The sequence below is a fragment of the Pleurodeles waltl genome, chromosome 1_1 (assembly GCF_031143425.1).
Source record: "Pleurodeles waltl isolate 20211129_DDA chromosome 1_1, aPleWal1.hap1.20221129, whole genome shotgun sequence".
NCBI classification, from domain to species: Eukaryota; Metazoa; Chordata; class Amphibia; order Caudata; family Salamandridae; genus Pleurodeles; species Pleurodeles waltl.
Genome location: NC_090436.1, coordinates 204,309,844 through 204,329,689, shown reverse-complemented (window position 1 = coordinate 204,329,689; position 19,846 = coordinate 204,309,844). Strand labels below are relative to the sequence as shown.

The 19,846-nt window shown below is 46.7% G+C and overlaps 1 protein-coding gene across 2 annotated transcripts in view; it reads right to left on the bottom strand.

The window, feature by feature from the left end:
• The window catches only part of DNAJC21 (DnaJ heat shock protein family (Hsp40) member C21), a 191,935-nt gene that overhangs the window by 64,877 nt on the left and 107,212 nt on the right, over window positions 1-19,846 (bottom strand). For both annotated transcript variants that reach the window (XM_069220760.1, XM_069220748.1), the window contains exons 10-11: window positions 12,377-12,660; window positions 8,966-9,041 (exon numbers count right to left, since the gene is read on the bottom strand). In XM_069220760.1, the coding sequence (XP_069076861.1) occupies window positions 8,966-9,041; window positions 12,377-12,660 (360 nt within the window). The remainder of the gene's footprint in view (window positions 1-8,965; window positions 9,042-12,376; window positions 12,661-19,846) is intronic.

Genomic DNA, 19,846 nt, shown 5'->3' with positions numbered 1-19,846 from the left:
GCAAGTGGGCACACACATGGCTGTTATGCAAGGCTCAGCACCTTTGGAACACCAGTGGGCACGCATGTACACACTGGCCAGAGTCACTTCCTAACATTTGCAGGAAATGCACACCTATTTTCACACTACTTACATTGGGAAAGTGCCCAGAGCCCTAAGGCCATTGGATAGAGAATCAGCAAAACCGATGGGAAGAGCGGATTCCTCTTGGTAGGTAAACCTACGAGGGGGTTCTCCACTACTGGTGCATGAGACACCCATGTGTAGCCACCCAGCCTTCTGTCTACCACCTGCTCCACCCTTCAGGGGGTTCCCTCTGGGTAGCGGAGGGTCCATTCACGATAGGCCACAGAGTTAGAACTGCCAATCTGAGCACCAGCGCAACTGCACCTCCACAGGCCTGCAGTGCCAGGCCAGATACATGCTTGGCAGACTATTCTATTGGGTGGCACACCCAGTGCAAAATCCCACTAGTAGCCAGGGCCATACCCGCCCTGGGTATGTGGTGTACCTTTTTACAGAGCACTTCTGGGTACTGCACCTCAGCTCATGATGTAACCGTTTCTTCCTGCATGTGTAGGAAGGGCTCCTGCACTTTCCCACTGCAGTATGTGGGGGAAGTGCCCAGAGTCCTAAGGCCACGCAAACAGTCAGAAAAAAACCCGGGAGTACCAAGCAAAAAGTTTCAGGGAAATCCCCTAAGAAGGGTCATGAGCAACACCACTACAGAGCTCTTGCATGCCAACGAACATGTGTCACAAGAAGGATGCAGGAGGTCATGAGGCCCAACAGCCTCAGAGTCAGTTTCACCGCAATCCAGGATTGAGGCCGAAACATTGGTAGCTGCTATTGGTCGAAGAGCCAGGTCTTGAGGAGTCTCCTGAAGGTGAGGAGGTCCCGGGTCTGGCGCAGGGGGGTTGGGAGGGAGTTACAGGTCTTGGCGGCGAGGTAGGAGAAGGATCTGCCGCCGGAGGTCTTGCGTTGGAATCGGGGAACGATGGCGAGGGAGAGGTTGGCAGAGCGGAGTTGGCGGGAAGGGACGTAGAAGTTGAGTCTGTTGTTCAGGTAGGCGGGTCCGGCGTTGTGGAGTGCTTTGTGCGCGTGGGTGAGGAGTTTAAAGGTGATCCTCTTGTCCACAGGGAGCCAGTGGAGGTCCTTCAGGTGGTGGGAGATGTGGCATCGGCGGGGTACGTCGAGGATCAAGCGGGCTGAGGCGTTCGGGATGCGTTGGAGTCGTTGGATGTCTTTTGCTGGGATGCCTGTGTAGAGTGCGTTGCCGTAGTCAAGACTGCTACTGACGAGGGCCTGGGTCACCGTTTTTCTGATTTCCGTCGGGATCCACTTGTAGATTCTACGGAGCATGCAGAGGGTGTTGAAGCAGGAGGAGGAGACTGCGTTGACCTGTTTGGACATGGTGAGAGCGGAGTCGAGGATGAAGCTGAGGTTGCGTGCGTGGTTGGCTGGTGTAGGGGGGGGGTCTCAGCGCGGTGGGCCACCAGGAGTCGTCCCAGGCCGAGGGGGTGCGTCCGAGGATGAGGACCTCCGTCTTGTCGGAGTTTAATTTCAGGCGGCTGTTTCTCATCCACTCGGCAATGGATTTCAATCACTCATGGAGGTTGGCTTTGGCGGTGTGTGGGTCATTGGTGAGGGAGAAGATGAGCTGGGTTTCGTCGGCGTAGGAGAGAATGCTGAGGTTGTGCTGACGGGCCAGTTGTGCGAGGGGTGCCATGTAGACGTTGAACAGGCTTAGCGAGGAGCCTTGGGGGACGCCGTAGATGAGGTTAGTGGCTTCGGAGCGGAAGGGTGGGAGTCGGACTCTCTGGGTTCTGCCGGAGAGGAATGAGGAGATCCAGTTGAGGGCTTTGTCTTGTATTCCGGCTTTGTGGAGACGTGTTAGTAGGGTGCGGTGGCAGACCGCATCGAAGGCAGCGGAGAGGTCCAGGAGGATGAGGGCTGAAGTTTCGCCGTTGTCCATTTGCTGTCTGATGTCGTCTGTGGCGGCGAGGAGCGCAGTCTCGGTGCTGTGATTGCGTCTGAAGCCGGATTGGGAGGGGTCCAGGATGGAGTTGTCCTCGAGGTAGTGGGTGAGCTGGGCGTTGACGATCTTCTCGATGACCTTCGCTGGGAAGGGGAGGAGGGAGATCGGGCGGAAGTTTTTGAGGTCGTTGAGGTCAGCCTTGGGTTTCTTGAGGAGGGATTGGATATTGGCGTTGTAAGGAAATGCCTCCTTGGCATGGTTACCCCCCGACTTTTTGCCTTTGCTGATGCTATGCTTTGAATTGAAAGTGTGCTGAGGCCTGCTAACCAGGCCCCAGCACCAGTGTTCTTTCCCTAACCTGTACTTTTGATTCCACAATTGGCACACCCTGGCATCCAGGTAAGTCCCTTGTAACTGGTACCCCTGGTACCAAGGGCCCTGATGCCAGGGAAGGTCTCTAAGGGCTGCAGCATATCTTATGCCACCCTGGGGACCCCTCACCCAGCACAGACACACTGCTTACCAGCTTGTGTGTGCTGGTGAGAACAAAACGAGAAAAAGTCGACATGGCACTCCCCTCAGGGTGCCATGCCAACCTCACACTGCCTATGCAGTATAGATAAGTCACCCCTCTAGTAGGCCTTACAGCCCTAAGGCAGGGTGCACTATACCATAGGTGAGGGCACCAGTGCATGAGCACTGTGCCCCTACAGTGTAGACATTGTAAGTGCAGGGTAGCCATAAGAGTATATGGTCTGGGAGTCTGTCAAACACGGACTCCACAGCACCATAATGGCTACACTGAAAACTGGGAAGTTTGGTATCAAACTTCTCAGCACAATAAATGCACACTGATGCCAGTGTACATTTTATTGTAAAATACACCCCAGAGGGCACCTTAGAGGTGCCCCCCTGAAACCTAATCCAACTACCCGTGTAGGCTGACTGGTTCTAGCAGCCTGCCACACTCAAGACATGTTGCTGGCCACATGGGGAGAGTGCCTTTGTCACTCTGTGGCCTGTAACAAAGCCTGCACTGGGTGGAGATGCTAACACCTCCCCCAGGCAGGAGCTGTAACACCTGGCGGTGAGCCTCAAAGGCTTACCCCCTTTGTTCCAGCACCACAGGGCACTCCAGCTAGTGGAGTTGCCCGCCCCCTCCGGTCACGGCCCCACTTTTGGCGGCAAGGCCGGAGGAGATAATGAGAATAACAAGGAGGAGTCACTGGCCAGTCAGGACAGCCCCTAAGGTGTCCTGAGCTGAAGTGACTCTAACTTTTAGAAATCCTCCATCTTGCAGATGGAGGATTCCCCCAATAGGGATAGGAATGTGACCCCCTCCCCTTGGGAGGAGGCACAAAGAGGGTGTACCCACCCTCAGGGCTAGTAGCCATTGGCTACTAACCCCCCAGACCTAAACACGCCCTTAAATTTAGTATTTAAGGGCTTCCCTGAACCTAAGAATTTAGATTCCTGCAACTTACCGAAGAAGAAGACTGCTGAGCTGAAAACCCCTGCAGAAGAAGAAAGAAGACACCAACTGCTTTGGCCCCAGTCCTACCGGCCTGTCTCCTGCCTTCTAAAGAACCCTGCTCCAGCGACGCTTTCTCCAGGACCAGCGACCTCTGAATCCTCAGAGGACTGCCCTGCTTCAAGAGGAACAAGAAACTCCCGAGGACAGCGGACCTGTTCCAAAAAGACTGCAACTTTGTTACAGAGGAGCAGATTTAAAGACCCCTGCAATCCCCGCAAGAAGCGTGAGACTTGCAACACTGCACCCGGCGACCCCGACTCAACTGGTGGAGAAACAACACCTCCGGGAGGACCCTCCGGCGACTCCGAGACTGTGAGTAACCAAAGTTGTCCCCCCTGAACCCCCACAGCGACGCCTGCAGAGGGAATCCCAAGGCTCCCCCTGACCGCGACTGCCTGACTCTAAAATCCCGACGGCTGGAAAAGACCCTGCACCCGCAGCCCCCAGCACCTGAAGGATCGGAACTTCAGTGCAGGAGTGACCCCCAGGAGGCCCTCTCCCTTGCCCAGGTGGTGGCTACCCCGAGGAGCCCCCCCCCCCTTGCCTGCCTGCACCGCTGAAGAGACCCCTTGGTCTCCCATTGATTTACACTGCGAACCCGACGCTTGTTTGCACACTGCACCCGGCCGCCCCAGTGCTGCTGGGGGTGTACTTTTTGTGTGAGCTTGTGTCCCCCCCGGTGCCCTACAAAACCCCCCTGGTCTGCCCTCCGAAGACGCGGGTACTTACCTGCTGGCAGACTGGAACCGGGACACCCCCTTCTCTCCATTGAAGCCTATGCGTTTTGGGCACCACTTTGAACTCTGCACCTGACTGGCCCTGAGCTGCTGGTGTGGTGACTTTGGGGTTGCTCTGAACCCCCAACGGTGGGCTACCTTGGACCCCAATCTTAACCCCGTAGGTGGTTTACTTACCTGCAAAAACTAACATTACTTTACCTCCCCCAGGAACTGTGAAAATTGCACTGTGTCCACTTTTAAAACAGCTAAATGTGTTTTATGTAAAAAGTATATATGCTATTGTGATTATTCAAAGTTCCTAAAGTACTTACCTGCAATACCTTTCAAATGAGATATTACATGTAAAATTTGAACCTGTGGTTCTTAAAATAAACTAAGAAAAGATATTTTTCTATAACAAAACCTATTGGCCTGGATTTGTCTCTGAGTGCGTGTTCCTCATTTATTGCCTGTGTGTATGTACAACAAATGCTTAACACTACTCCTTTGATAAGCCTACTGCTCGACCACACTACCACAAAATAGAGCATTAGTATTATCTCTTTTTGCCACTATCTTACCTCTAAGGGGAACCCTTGGACTCTGTGCATGCTATTCCTTACTTTGAAATAGCACATACAGAGCCAACTTCCTACAGGCGTGCTTCCAGCTGTGTGTCGCAGAGTTTCTGGGATGGTGGGACGTCGTTGACGTTGGCGCTGGGGTTGGAGAGCTCCTTCACGATGCAGAAGAGCTCCTTGCTGTCGTGAGCGTTGTTGTTTAGGCGTTCTGTGAAGTGGGAGCGTTTGGCGAGTCGGATTAGTTGGTTGTGCTTGCGGGTGGCTTCCTTGTGGTTTGCCAGGCTGTCGGGTGTGCGTTCGAGAAGCCATTTATTCTTAAGTTTCTGGCAGGTGCATTTGGAGGTGATGAGTTTGTCTGTGAACCAGGCTGCTTTTTTCTTTTCTTGGTTGACGGTGGACCTCTTGAGTGGTGCGAGGGTGTTGGCGCAGTTGAGGATCCACTGTTGGAGGTTGATGGCGGCGGTGTCCGGGTCGGTCGGCGGGTTCTGGGCGAGGGCGCTGGTTAGTTGGCCTTCGTGACTTTGCCCCAGCGGCGGTGCGGAGGTAGTGGGTTGCGGTGGTGCTCGGTGTGTTTCTTGAATGTGAAGTGGACGCATTGGTGGTCGGTCCAGTGGAGTTCGGTGGTGTGGCTGAAGGAGATGTGGTTGCTTGCAGTGAAGACTGGGTCTAGTGTGTGGCCGGCGATGTGGGTGGGTGTGTTGACCAGTTGTCTGAGTCCGAGGTTGGAGAGGTTGGTGGCCAGTGATGCGGTGTTGGCGTCGTTGTTGTTCTCCAGGTGGAAGTTGAGGTCTCCAAGGAGGATGTAGTCCTTAGAGGCGAGGGCGTGGGTGCTTGTGAGGTCGGCAATGGTGTCACTAAAGGGGGCTCTTGGTCCTGGAGGACGGTAGATGAGAGTTCCTCTGAGGGTTGTGTTGGGGTCCGTGTGGATCCGGAAGTGAAGGTGTTCAGCTGTCTTGAGGGTGTCGTCCGTGTGGGTGTGGATCTTGAGGGTGGATTTGTGGACGATGGCTATTCCTCCTCCGATTCCGTTGGTGCGATCTCTTCTGGTGATCTTGTAGCCGTCAGGGATGGCGATGGCTGGGGCCGAGGAGTCGTTCCACCACGTTTCGGTCAGGAAGGCTACGTCTGGGGCGGTGGTGTCGAGCAGGTCCCAGAGCTCGATGGCGTGCTTTCGTGCGGAGCGTGTGTTGAGGAGAATGCAGTGGAGGTGGTTGGTGTTGGTTGTTGCTGGCTTCCTTGTTCTGTTGCAGGTGAAGTTGCAGGCTCGGCAGGAGAAGGGTCCTTTGGTGTGCTTCGGAGTGGCCTGGAAGCAGGCTGTGGAGGAGCCGGGGTTGAGGGCGAGGAGCTCGCTGGCCGAGTATCGAAGTCTGGTGGTGCGGGGGCGTGCGGACCAAGGGGGGGTGGCGCTGGGCGCGGTCCAGGCGCGGATGGGCGCAGACGGGCTTGCCTCTGGCGCGCCAGCGGCACGCCCGCTGCGTGGACGCGCAGTGCCAGCCATTAAGAAGGGAGGGGGAGGGAGGAGCAGCTGGGAAGGAGCGGCGAATGGGGGCCTGAGGGGGGCGGGGCCGCAGGTAGGCAGCGGCAGGGGAAGCGGTAAGGGGGAGCACCTAAGGGGCGAAAACCAGGCTGAAAAAGGCACAACAGTGAGAAATAAATCACAAGTCAAAACAGTCACAAATACGGTAAATGGCACAAAGTACAAGCGGAATACAGCAATCAGAAGGGGCACAAATGGGGGCAATAGCGCAAGGAGGCAAGGCGCTGAAAAGTAAAAACACAGATACGGCAAAAGCGGCACAGTGCAGACGGGTCTAGCGAAGCTTATCAGAGCCCACTAGACACCAGGGAGGAGGCGCAGGAGGATGCCTGCGGGTGGAGGAGGGCCTCGAACACGCTAGCAGCAGCATGGGCGGGGGTCAGGGACACGAGACAGCAAGGTGGTGCTGCGGACGTGGGGGGCGAGCTCTAGACCAAAAACAGGTCAGAGGTCGCCAATGAAAAGGAGCGTCTGAGAAGTAAGGTCTGACTTCGGGCACACTGGTTGTGTACTCCAATGAGTGCAGAAGATTCACCCTAGTCTGAAGATGGAAGACGACTGGCTGGAATGAGTTCGCCTTCAACAGCCAATTGTTGAGGGAGGGAAAGAAGACTGGAATTCCTGAACCCCGCAGATGAGCTGCAACGACCGCCATCACCTATGTGAATACTGGAGGGGTGCTGGTAAGACAGAAGGGGAGCACAGCAAATTGAAAATGCTCTTGGCCTACCATGAACCACAGGTAACGCCTGAGGGCAGGCAGGAGGGGGATGTGAAAATAAGCATCCTGTAAGTCCAGCTATACAATCCAGTGTCCTGGGTCCAGGGCAGACAAGACTTGCGTGAGCATTCCGAATTTCTCCTTTTTCAGGGAGAGATTGAGAAGGTGTACGTCTTAAGTAGGATGAAGGCCTCTGTCCTTCTTGGGCTCCAGGAAGTAGTGGGAAGTAGCAACCACAACCTACTTCTGATGCCGCACCTTCTCTATAGCTCCTTTGGCCAAGACAGCGAGCACCTCCTAGCAGAGCAAGAAGAGGTGGTCCTCTGTCAGCTTATAGTAAACAGGTGTCATGGGTGAGGGGTGGTCACAAAGAGGAAGTAGAGTAGCGCCTTTGGATGAGCTGCAAAACACAATGGTCTGATGTTATTGACCTCCAGTGGTGCAGGTGGTGGCATATCCTGCCCCCCACTGGATGCCCACGATAGTAAGAGTGCATGCTAAAGGGGTTTGAAGGATGTGGCTGTCAGGGGGTGTCAGACTGACTCAACCTCTGGCTTCCTGTCCCACGTGGTCTATGGAAGCCGTGTCCTCAGCTACAAAAAAGACTGCGTGGTTGGCTAAGCGGGGTGACTGGGCGTGTAAGGATGCAGGTGTTAGCCCTTTCAGTGGCCATGAAAGGAGCAGAAAGTGAACTGGAGGGGCCAAGGAAAGGCTCAAAAACCTGGCTGTAATTCTACTGTCCTAAAAACACTCTAGAGCGGAGTCTGCCTTCTCTCCAAACAACCGAAAACCATCAAAGGGCATGTCTACGAGTAAAGCTTAGACATTCCTTGAGAAGCCAGTTGCGGTGTCTAAGGGCCACTGACTATTATATTGCTCTGCCCACAGAGTCCGTCCTGTCCGGTCTATATCATATTGTGAACTTCACATCACCCCCCTCATCAGCAACTGCTTGAGAGAGTATGGATGGGCCTACCATGGGCAGCCTCTGTGCAACCGAGTTCCGAATGGTATGGAAAGACATGCCCAGACATGGGTCCCGTGCACACTGTGTCACTGCAACTAAGCTGTGCTGGGCTGATGAGCCCATAACTAGGACGAAACAGGTCCTTGGTTGCTTGTGTTCTGGTTCAGGGAAGACCTGGCTTGGCAGTTCAAGCTGGACTGTTCTGACTGGAGCAGGGTCAAGATGATCTGCATTTAGTTGGGTCCAAACCGAGGTGACATGGTGTGCAAAATAACAATGGAGTGGGATGTGGCCCGAGTAATTACCAGTGGCTGAGATTAATTCAGCCATTCCATCAATCACTTTTTTGTATCCTTTATGTGGCGACCTAAGTGGGCTGAGTATGGCCAAACGTGGATCCCATGCACACTGTCACTGGAACCAAGCTATACCTGGCTGATGAGCCCATAACTAAGGTAAAACCGGTCCTGGGTTCCTTATGTTCCAGTTCAGGGAGGACCTGCTTGGCAGTTCAGGCTGGTCTGTTCCAATAGGAGTAAGGTCAAGACTGATTTGCATATAACTGGGTCCAAACTGAGCTGACATGGTGCACAAAATAACGATGGACTGGGATGCTTCCCAAGTAATTACCAGTGGCTGAAATTAATTCAAGTACTCCATTCACCCCTTTTTTGTATACTTTAGGTAGACACTTGAAGCATCTATGTCCATGCAGTGGCAAATTAAAAAACAATGCAACGGCATTTAACCTGAAATTACGACTAATACACCATAAGAATCAAGTGGTTATCTGTGTTATGGTATTAGCAATGAATATGTATTATGGGGCACCTGACACACCCAATAAATATAATTGACCAAAGATTTGTATAAATAGGTCCGTATGTCTCTAGAAAAAAAAAAAAGTGATGGAAAATACTATGCATACTTCAACTTGCGGCTCCGCTGATTGCTTTGTAGCCTTTTTCAGCTCCTTTGCTTTTTTCCCTTTCGGCTTAGGGATGCTGAAAGAGAAAAGTACAATTTATTGAAAACAAACATCTTTGTTTAAAAAAACACTAGATTTCAAAAAGCAATGCTATGTGGCTGAGGCGTCTGGCTGTCTGACATATTAATGTGCTAGGTTGTGAACAAAGAAGGACATCTCATAGGCCAAAAGCTGCAGAGTCAACGTTCTACGGTTGATCTACAGGTTAGCACTAGACTTGTTTTCCACACAAACAGAAAACTTACAATTCGTAGTCTCATGTAAACCGCATCACTGACTTTTCATCAAAAATACAAATGACATTTTAAAATATTTAAACAGTGAGTAATGGTTATGAATCTAACAACATAGTGCTACATAAGAAATGCAATTGGCCATTTCATGGCTGTAACTGACGGAGTATATCCAGAGGATCATAGAGATGTGATATGTTTCTGTTTGTCATCTATTCTATCAATTTGTTACCAATCCCAATTGGGGTAGACTGTAATCATGTAAATCCAACAAACGGTAAAAGGTGGACAATGGTTTTGTGATGTGTTTAAGAGAGCACAACAGCTGCCTAGGTAAAGCGGTTGTTTATGTGTATCCCTGCACACCTCGTAAAGTCCTATACACATTTATTTGGTGCGCCAATGTCCTTTTAGAAATGAAACTTCAATCAATGAAAATATCCTTTTTTTTAAAATGCAGGAATAGTTATGATACAATGTGAATTATATCAACTGTTTCAGTGATATTGAAAAAGGGCAATCAGCAAATGGCATGTGTTTACTGAAATAATATTGGGTGCGATGACTACTAACTGCATCGCATAGTTTTCTGTATACTTTATAGGAGTTGACTTCTTATATACCTTATATGTGATTTGATGCACTGATTTATATTGAAACAGTTCTAATTGTTTGTTGAAACATTCTTTAAACCTCTGGTATATATTTTTGTGATCTTTATCTCAAAAAGTGTGTTCATGTTGTCAGGATATAATAAACATTTTGCAAGTGTTCTCTGTTTATTTTAGGTTGACTTACTGTATTTTGTTGAACGTTCTAAAACATTTAGGCAGTGTACCATAAATAACTATTTTGGGGCATTTTTCTGAATCTTGGGTATTTCAAACTGCAGTTTTATGCATAGATATCTATCGAAAACATAGGAGTAAGATTTAAGAAGGAGTAAGAGTGGATCAAAATAATCTCATTACAATTATGTGTTCATTTCTGATAAAGAACAAAAAACCTTTTTTGACATCTTGGTTCCATACAAGTCTCTGGATCAGACCCTATTTACAAAGAAAAGCCAATTCAATATTTCATTAAGAACTTCCATTATCTGACTGCTTAATTCATAAAATGATTACCAAATAATTAACAATGATGAATATACTGTATAAATTATTATACTTCAAAAGTTGGATTACTATGCTAAAGGTAAGTTCTATCAACATCCTCCTATCATTCAAACACAACCAAATGATTGGAAATTAAAACACATCTCCTTGAAATATTTAGACTAAAAGGAAGAGCACAGGTTAAAATATTAGCAAACCAGCAGAAGGGCATCATAGAGTTGAGCGATCTTTGCATACCAAAATACATTAAGAAGATAAAAAGGCCCAATGTGGAGAACGGCAGGCGGTATTAACATTAGCAGAAGCAAATTCTTGACAGATGAATGATATTGACAGAAGAGATTTGTCAGCCTTTACCCTCTCGAACCCCTCAGCAGCATCTGACATGGTCTCCTACCCCATCCTCATAAGACACCTACACGAGATCAGCATCAAAGGGCCTGGTCTTCACTGGATCTGCTTCTTTTTGATAGATAGAATTCAAGCTACTCAGAAGCTGACAAACTAATCTGTGGAGTGCCTCAAGTGTTGTGTCTCAGCCCTAGCCCTCTTTATTGTATACACAATCCCTCTGGTCAGTGCCATAAGTGCATATAACATCAACATCCTCTAAGTGACACACAGCTCATACTTTGCCTCTCAGGCAAGAACCCACCCCCCCTTAACACAAGGGCCAAGTTCACAGCTTGCATGACCAAAGTTGGCAAATGGATGAAGTTTAACTGTCTGAAGCCCAGCAGCGAAAAGACAAATGATTTTTGGCAAGAACAACTCTCCATGGGGCTCCAGCTGACTTTGGATCCACACCCACTTGCAGGCACCCATGCCAGAAACCTCAGCATCATCACTGACAACAAAGTGGACATGACCGTGCAAGTCAACGGTCACAGCAATCTTGTTACCAAATCCAGAAGAAAGTCTTTAAATGACTCACAAAAAACATTTGAAAACTTTCACCCACACCCTAGTCACCACCATGGTGGACAACGGGAACACCTTCTATATCAGAATCACTGAGCAACTCACCAGAAGACTACAAACCATCCAGAACTCAGCAACTGCACTCATCATGAACCTGTCACACAGAACACACATCACATCTCACGGAACTTTAATGGATCCCAATACACAAACATGCACAGTTCACATTTCTCACTCGCATATTTATGACTCTACACAACACAGGCCCTGTCTACCTGAACAATTGCATCTCGTTCCATCAGCTCCTCAGATACCTTAGCTACGCCGGACTCCTACTCACACATCCCACAAAAACACAGAAACAGATCTGGAGGCAGAGCCTTCTTGTCCACTGCTTCTAAAATGTGGAATGACCTCTCCTTCCTTGAGTTCCATAATAAGCTTAGGACCTGGCTTTTGGATAAACCTCCCTCCAAAGGGAAGATTATGCAAATACAAGCGCCTAGTCCCAGAATACCCTCATGGGTGATAGTGCACTGTACAAATACACATAACAAACATAACATAAATTCCATAACATATTAAATATGTATAGAGACTCTGGGGAGTAACTGGCAAAAGCACTGTTTCCACCAGTAATTAATATGTTTTCCCATTAGCCCCTGGAGATATTTCTGACAATTAATGGAATGTGCAGAGTATTAGGCGACTTCCCTATTATTACTGCTGCTCCTGGTACTAAGTGGACAAGTTTCTGTTTAGAGCTAACAAAATACATGGTGCCCCAAATGCTAACCATTTCCCCTTTGAAAAATATTAACGAGAGATTATAAGTAACTTGCTGAGCTTCAGACTGTAATGTTATATCACAACTATAAACTTTCATATTGGAATATTGTATAATTATTATTGAAGATGAGAAATTCCCTAAGTTAGGCATCTTATGAAAGTCACTAGTGCATTTACTAACCTAAATTATGCTGTGCTAGAATGAACATAAACACCTGCAAACAATGTTCCAAGCACAGACCTGGGGCAACTTGGAGAACTGATCTTATTTACTAGGAACTGAGTCTTACTTTTTCGCTCCACTGCTTTGGCAATTCAGAGAACTTTCAGTTTCTTCTTGTGCAGCATTCACAAAGGAGCTCTCAGTTTCTTCTTGTGTATCATTCACAGAGCAACTCTCGCCTTCTGCTTTGGCAGCATTCACAGAAGAACTCGTGGTTTCTTCTGGAAAACTATCAGTTCTGTGAATTTTTTCAGGTTCATCTTGAATGTTCTTTTCGTCCATTTGATCAGTTTCCTGACCGTCAACTGTTGATTCAACAATGTTATCCATAGGTAAGGGTTCTTCACAAGGCTAGAAAAAAGGACATGCACAGAAGGTTATTTATGCATCATGCATCATGGTTACATTCATTAATACTAACCTGTTTTCATGTACTTGCACATTCACAGAATTTGGTTTCCAAAGAGAAATATCTATTTCCAAAAACATTCATAAGCCTTGCCTATCTAAATAACTTTTCTGTCATTTTGTTCTAAAATGACTACAGATTTAAAAAGAACCTTCAAGAAGAAACATGGGTAAGATATTATATTTCTTCCATTAAAATAGGGGGAAAGGAAGGAAATGGCATTAGAGTGAGAGAAAGCTGAACTATAAAGGAATTTGACGTAGACACTTTAAGACATCAGACTGCTGTGAGGTCCAAGATGCAGTGTAGTTTAAGTTTGATCTCAATAAATGTTACAGCTACACAGGAAAAAGATCTTAGCCACTCATAATTCACCCTAATGACTTAACCAGAGATGCCAGTGGGTGGTTTATAAATTCTATAGTAAAAGAAATTCAGCAATTCTTTGACCACCATGAAATCATTACCACACACAAACGTCATTGCAAAATATTTACCCTAGCCCACGACAGGAACGCTTCAAGAACAGGAAGACATGAGAAATGGGGATGATGATGTAAACACAACAGTTGAACAAGGTCTGCAGAAGAGTCTAAGCAACTTGTGTGCCTGTTCTGAAGTGAGAGCCTAGGGATGTGGTGCTGGTAAAAGCATAGACTGTTCCCAAACTGACTGCTCAAAACAGCAACCTTGTCGTCTCTCTTGAGTCTAATGCTTGAACGGAAAATAAGCTCTCATGAGGCTTTTTTTTTTAAAAGCAAGTCAGCCATAATTGTGATGCAGTGGCCCTTTAGACCCATAGGCTCCAGTGCTGCTGCACGTTAGGTACTGCCTTGTGAAGATGGCAGGCTCCTCTGCCCTTTGTTAAATACATGAACTCCCATCTTGCCACATCCCCCCCGCCTCTTCCATCTCTGATGGCAAATTAAGGAGTTGCCTCTGCTTTAATTTCCCCTCCTGTGGTCCGTTGCTTAGAGGCCCAAAGCAACACTGGCAAAACAAGTGTTTAGTGGGCCCTAATGAAAGCAAGGATAGCAAAACGGCCATAATTAGGGTTTTAGTTGGCTCGTCATACAGCTGGGTCTGGTGCCACTGTACCCACAGCACCTGATACCTTCTGCCCCTTTGTGGTAAAAAGCAGCAAGAGTGGCATGCACTCTAAAGCTAGCAAGGAAAATGGGCCCCACTACTCTTTTTCATGGTAAGATAGCCATAATTGAGCACCATGGCCACTTAAACACAGTACCTGTTGCATTAATGGATGACCCCTTTAAAAAAAAAAAAAAAAAAAGCCCCCATTTATTGTCCCCTCCCGTCTTCCATAGGGTATCTCTCTGAGGAAGCAGTCTTCGTACGCCTATAAACAACAAGAAATGAGCCCCAACATAGTGCTCCCTTTTCTGGGCCACCTCTTCGACAATATCCACAAATCTCGCCCTTTTCTTTTTCTCCTGAACCTTTACCACGGGGCCCCAGGGGTCAAGAGGATCAGGGGTCTGCACCTGAATGCAACCCTGCTGGCCTCCTGGACTCACGTTTTACAAAAACAACTGCCCCTGAACAGTTAATGGTGACTTTGAGGTGCATCTGTCTGAAAGCAAAGATTGGGGTGGTGGTGCAGAGAGTTAAAGAAGAAAGAATCCCTCTTACCAGCTGTTAATTGAGGCATTTAAAGCTAAGGCTACTGGTATTATGCGATTTTGCGGCAGCAGCATTTTCCGCATAATTATGGTTTACAGCATTTACTATATAATCCATCAACTGCAGCATAATCTGCAGATTTTAACAAATAAATTGATTCTAACTCAAACAGACCAAAAGTTACTAAAAACATGGTGGGTGACGTGTTCACGAGCAGTGGAAGGCCTTTCACAAAGGTTGACTGGTCATCTTTCAGTTGATTATTGTTGTATTTCGGTGTGAAACCAGTACTAATGAGGTGAAATATTTCCCCTGCTAGTGTTACTCTGAGCAAAATGACAAAATAATGAAGTATTACTAACCACAAAACATGCAGCATAATTCTTACTGCACAATTAATCACTCCATACTGCATAATTTGGTCCTCTCTTGCTGAATAATTCCAGTGGCCCTGCCTAAAGCTTCATTATGACAAAGATTTATTTTTTTTGAGTAGTAAAGTGGGGATGTTATCACATAAAAGTGTTTGCACTAGGTCCCGACTGATCAATTATTCTAAAACTATATTTTGTAAGAACTTGTTTCATTTCAAACACTGCATCATTTTGAAGCAGCCTAGCTTAGACTGTGTATAATAAAATTTGGAAATCATAACATATTCACAGCGCTTTCTGTCACAGGCTAGGACCACGAAGGATGCTGCCTACATCATGAACAGGAAAGTCAGCATGCATGGAAATCTGTGTACCTTCTATCAATGAAAAACAGTGCCAGAAATGCAAAACTGACCCGATTGTGGTTAATCTTGATGTTACATAGCTTGAGTTTGATGATGACGACATTTGCTACAAAAGAAACAGAAAAGAAAGCAGGGAAGATAAAGCATGGAGGAAAAAAGTCTTATCAATTGAAGTGTGCTCTTCAGTATCAAGAAGCTCATTGGGGTAAATCATGAGCTTTATAATTATTAGGCAAATGTAGGCATATCTGCTAATGGAGATCATAATCAATCAATCAATAATTTATAAAGCGCGCTACGTACCCGTTAGGGTTTCGAGGCGCTGTGGGGGGGGGGGGGGGGGGGGGGGTTGGGAGGTGGTGCTGCTATCGTTCGAAGAGCCATGTCTTGAGGAGTCTCCTGAAGGTGAGGAGGTCCTGGGTCTGGCGTAGTGAGGTCGGGAGTGCGTTCCAGGTCTTGGCGGCGAGGTAGGAGAAGGATCTGCCGCCAGAGGTCTTGCGCTGGATTCGGGGGACGAGGGCAAGGTTGGCAGAGCGTAGTTGACGTGAGGGAACGTAGAAGTTGAGTCTGGTGTTCAGGTAGGTGGGTCCGGTGTCGTGTAGAGCCTTGTGTCCGTGGGTGAGGAGTTTAAAGGTGATCCTCTTGTCCTCGGGGAGCCAGTGGAGGTCCCTCAGGTGAGGGGAGATGTGACATCGGCGGGGTATGTCGAGGATCAGGCGGGCGGATGCGTTCTGGATGCACTGGAGTCGTTTGATGTCTTTTGTTGGGATGCCTGTGTAGAGTGCGTTGCCGTAGTCAAGTCTGCTACTGACGAGGGCTTGGGTTACCGTCTTTCTGGTTCCTGTTGGAATCCACTTGAAGATCCTGCAGAGCATACGGAGGGTGTTAAAACAGGAGGATGAGACTGCGTTGACCTGTTTGGACATGGTGAGGGCGGAGTCGAGGATGAAGCTGAGATTTCGTGCGTGGTTGGCTGGGGTGGGTGGAGGGCCTAGGGCGGTGGGCCACCACAAGTCGTTCCAGGCCGATGGGGTGCGCCCGACAATGAGGACTTCCGTCTTGTCGGAGTTAAGTTTTAGGCGGCTGTTGCTCATCCATTCGGCGATGGATTTCAGTCCCTCGTGAAGGTTTGCTTTGGCTGTGAGAGGATCTTTGGTCAGGGAGAGAACGAGCTGGGTGTCGTCGGCGTAGGAGATGATGCTGAGGTTGTGCTGGCAGGCCAGTTGTGCGAGGGGGGCCATGTAGACGTTGAATAGCGTTGGGCTTAGTGAGGAGCCTTGGGGGACGTCGCAGATGAGGTTGGTGGCTTTGGAGTGGAAAGGTGAGAGTCGGACCCTCTGGGTTCTGCCGTAGAGAAAGGAGGAGATCCAGTTGAGGGCTTTGTCTTGGATGCCGGCTTCGTGTAGACGGGTTAGTAGGGTGCGGTGGCAGACTGTATCGAAGGCGGCTGATAGGTCTAAGAGGATCAGGGCTGAGGTTTCGCCGTTGTCCATTTGTAGTCTGATGTCATCTGTGGCGGCGAGGAGTGCAGTCTCTGTGCTGTGGTTTCGTCTGAACCCGGATTGGGAGGGGTCTAGGATGGAGTTGTCTTCTAGGTAGTGGGCGAGCTGTGTGTTGACGATCTTCTCGTAAAGGGGTGTCCATGGAATATTGGTCAGTGCCATCTTTTGCTGCACCTTAAATTTAGTTGAGAGAAAAGGCTGCATTTATTAAAATCCAAGCAAATTAGATAGAAGATAACTCGCAATGAATGAATGGTTCTAGTCTGGAATATTATATTATTTTCTCTCGTCTCAGGTTTAAAGATTTTGTATAAACAGATGTTGAAACACCTACATACACTACTCATAAATGCTTGAGAGAAACAAACGTTAAGATTGGAAAGGGAAGAGAGAAAATCTGTTTACAGTAAACGGGTCTAGTAGGCTACGGCCTCCCTAGGTAAATCAATTACACTAAAGGTATCCTCCTGCCATTTTCATACTCCGATCAAGCGGATGGTGTTGAAGATTATGTATTGTATGTCCTCCTTGTGATAACCTGTTTGTTATGTCCCTGTTTGTTTTTATTCATGGCCCTCATCCACTCTAGCAGTGGCATGCTTCATAATACGGTCGCATCCTGGTCCCTAAAAACTAGGATGGGCAACCATATCCCAGGGAGCACTTTAAAGAATATTGTCTTACCAAGGACTAAAGTAAAAATACCTTAAAACACCTAGGTAACCCTTTTAATAAATGGTGGTTTAGGAAAATCAATCTTGGGTGACCCAGGGAGATTATGAACCTGTGCCCTAAAACCAAGTCCAAAAGAGTATGCAGGCTTTCATCAGGACTAGCATGGCTGAAGAAAGAGGATTACTTATGGAGATACAATTGGTCTCCTGAATTCAGTCACATGCCCTAACCAATATGTGGGAGAAACAAATAGGCAACATGCAAAGTGGCTACTCGTCCAACAGTTGAGTTAGCCACCCAATAACAAGCAATATATCTGGTCATTGACCTTTCTTTCCTGCCGAGAGCACGCGTTTCACCCCATTAAATTGAATTATAGCACTCGTACAAACATACTGTGTGGGACAGTATAAATACACACTGATAACAACAACGTATATCCTAGAGGTCTCTCTGCATAATGCAAAGGATACAGAAATATAATGATCACTCAGTGTAGTTCACTATATTCGTTATACTGCAAAATAACACGTGAAGTGAGATCGCGTAGGCCAACATGTAACACTATGTTACCTTACCTAATCATCAAACTCTACTGTGACACATGAAGGTGGGGAACATGCCTCTGTAGTCATACAATGTATAATATATATGCAATTCTTTTGCGCACATAGGTATGTAGAGGGAAAAGATATAAGATCTCAGTTGCACGTATTTTCAGGACCAGACATTGGATATTTTTTTTTATCAGACATTGGTTACTCATGTCCTCAAGGGTGCCATTTCGCTTGTAGTCATCTATTGTAATCCCCTTGATTCTTCCTAGCTGCTTGCTCCAATGAGCAGCAAGTCTCGTCTTTTTATTCAAGCTACCGTGTATATGGCCTACTTCCACTTCAGACATTAACACCGCAAGGTAACGTGCTCAAGAAGGGATGGTGGGGAATGTTGTTTTGTTCCAAGCCACATAGCATACTGCTATAGAGTGCGACTTGGCGGCACCATGTGAACATTAGACGCAAAAAAAAACATGATGTCAGTCAGTCTTGTATACAAGTGTTTAGTAGCCACTGTTTTTTTTTTTAATGGATACCAAATAGACCATGATGTTGCTAACAGGAACTTACCATGATTCTGTGGTGGTGGCTCTAAAATAATAATTTGTTTATAAAAATAGTTGTGAATCGCTATACCATGAAAATAATAATATTGTGGTAACCATCGAGAAAGACCAATGCTATATAAACTCATAATTAACTCACTAATGTATATGGGCAGTGTCCTATTAAGGACGACGATTTGGCACTTTAGATACATCCTGCTTAAGATGTGATACCACTGAAGTTGGCCAAATAAAAAAAAAATATTAGGGAAAATTACATCCCCATATGATTTCATTTTACAGTGTTGAGTTGGTTTAACGGAATCTCATCATTGAGGGTGCGCTTATGTGTCTGCAACTTATAAACCAATCTTTATTCACGTTCTAGTAGCGTTTTGGTCATAATGGGACTGGACATTACATTCTCTAGGATTGACTATTTCAGATTGTTTCCATTGTGTTTTTATCAAAGTAAGGTGCAGTCATCCTGGCTGATTTCCTCATGCACTGAATATTGCTCCGATGTTCAATAACCCTAGTTTTTATCTTCCTAGGTGTCATGGCTATATACTTAAGTTTACAGGGAATCAGATACATCACATTACTGGAATTACAGTTTGTGTGGTTTTTTTTGTGCCCATGGTGTTCTCAAACCTAGATCTATTGTGTGTGGTAAGGGGGCATACAGAGGACTAGCCACAGGGATAATGTCCTGTGATGCCCGGAAGGTCCCATAGCGATCACTCCAAGGTCTAGACTAACAGATTTCTCACACTTGTGTTTCTCCTAAAAGTGAATAAAGGTTGGGATAATCAACTGTGTCAAAGACATCTCAGAGGTCCAGCAATATCAGGAGGCAGGGGTCATCTTCATCTGTGGTTAGGAGAGCAGTGTCTATGATTAGTAAGGTAGTGGTCTCAAAGCTCTAGAGTTCTCTGAAGTGAGATGGAGATGAAGCCAAGAGATAGAGATCAAGCCATGAGAAAGTTATCACTGGTGTGTTTTTAGAGTTGAATAACTTAACATTAAACTAAAATTAATTACAAATTGAAATCTAATGTGAAAATGTAAACCTATTGTTTATGCATTTTAATCAATACATTACTTATTAAATTAATCTTACGTATTTATATTAAATAAATGAAATTGACTAAAAATAATTTATTGTAACAGTAAATATACACACAAATAATTCTGTCACACTCTATATATATATTTTCCCTGAAAAAAACAAAGGTTAAGGTGATGCTATGGTTAAGTGAAAATGTCAGTTAAAATATACCATTTTAAACAAAACAAACCACTAAAATTCACTAGGTAGAGCTTATTGAGCGAACTAGAATTAGAGCCCCCACCAAGCCCACTGTGGTAATCAAAGATGCCATTTGAGATGTTATCAGTGATGTCATGAGTGATGTCACTGAACATGTCATGAGTGATGCAATCTTTGAGGTCATAAGAAGAGCATG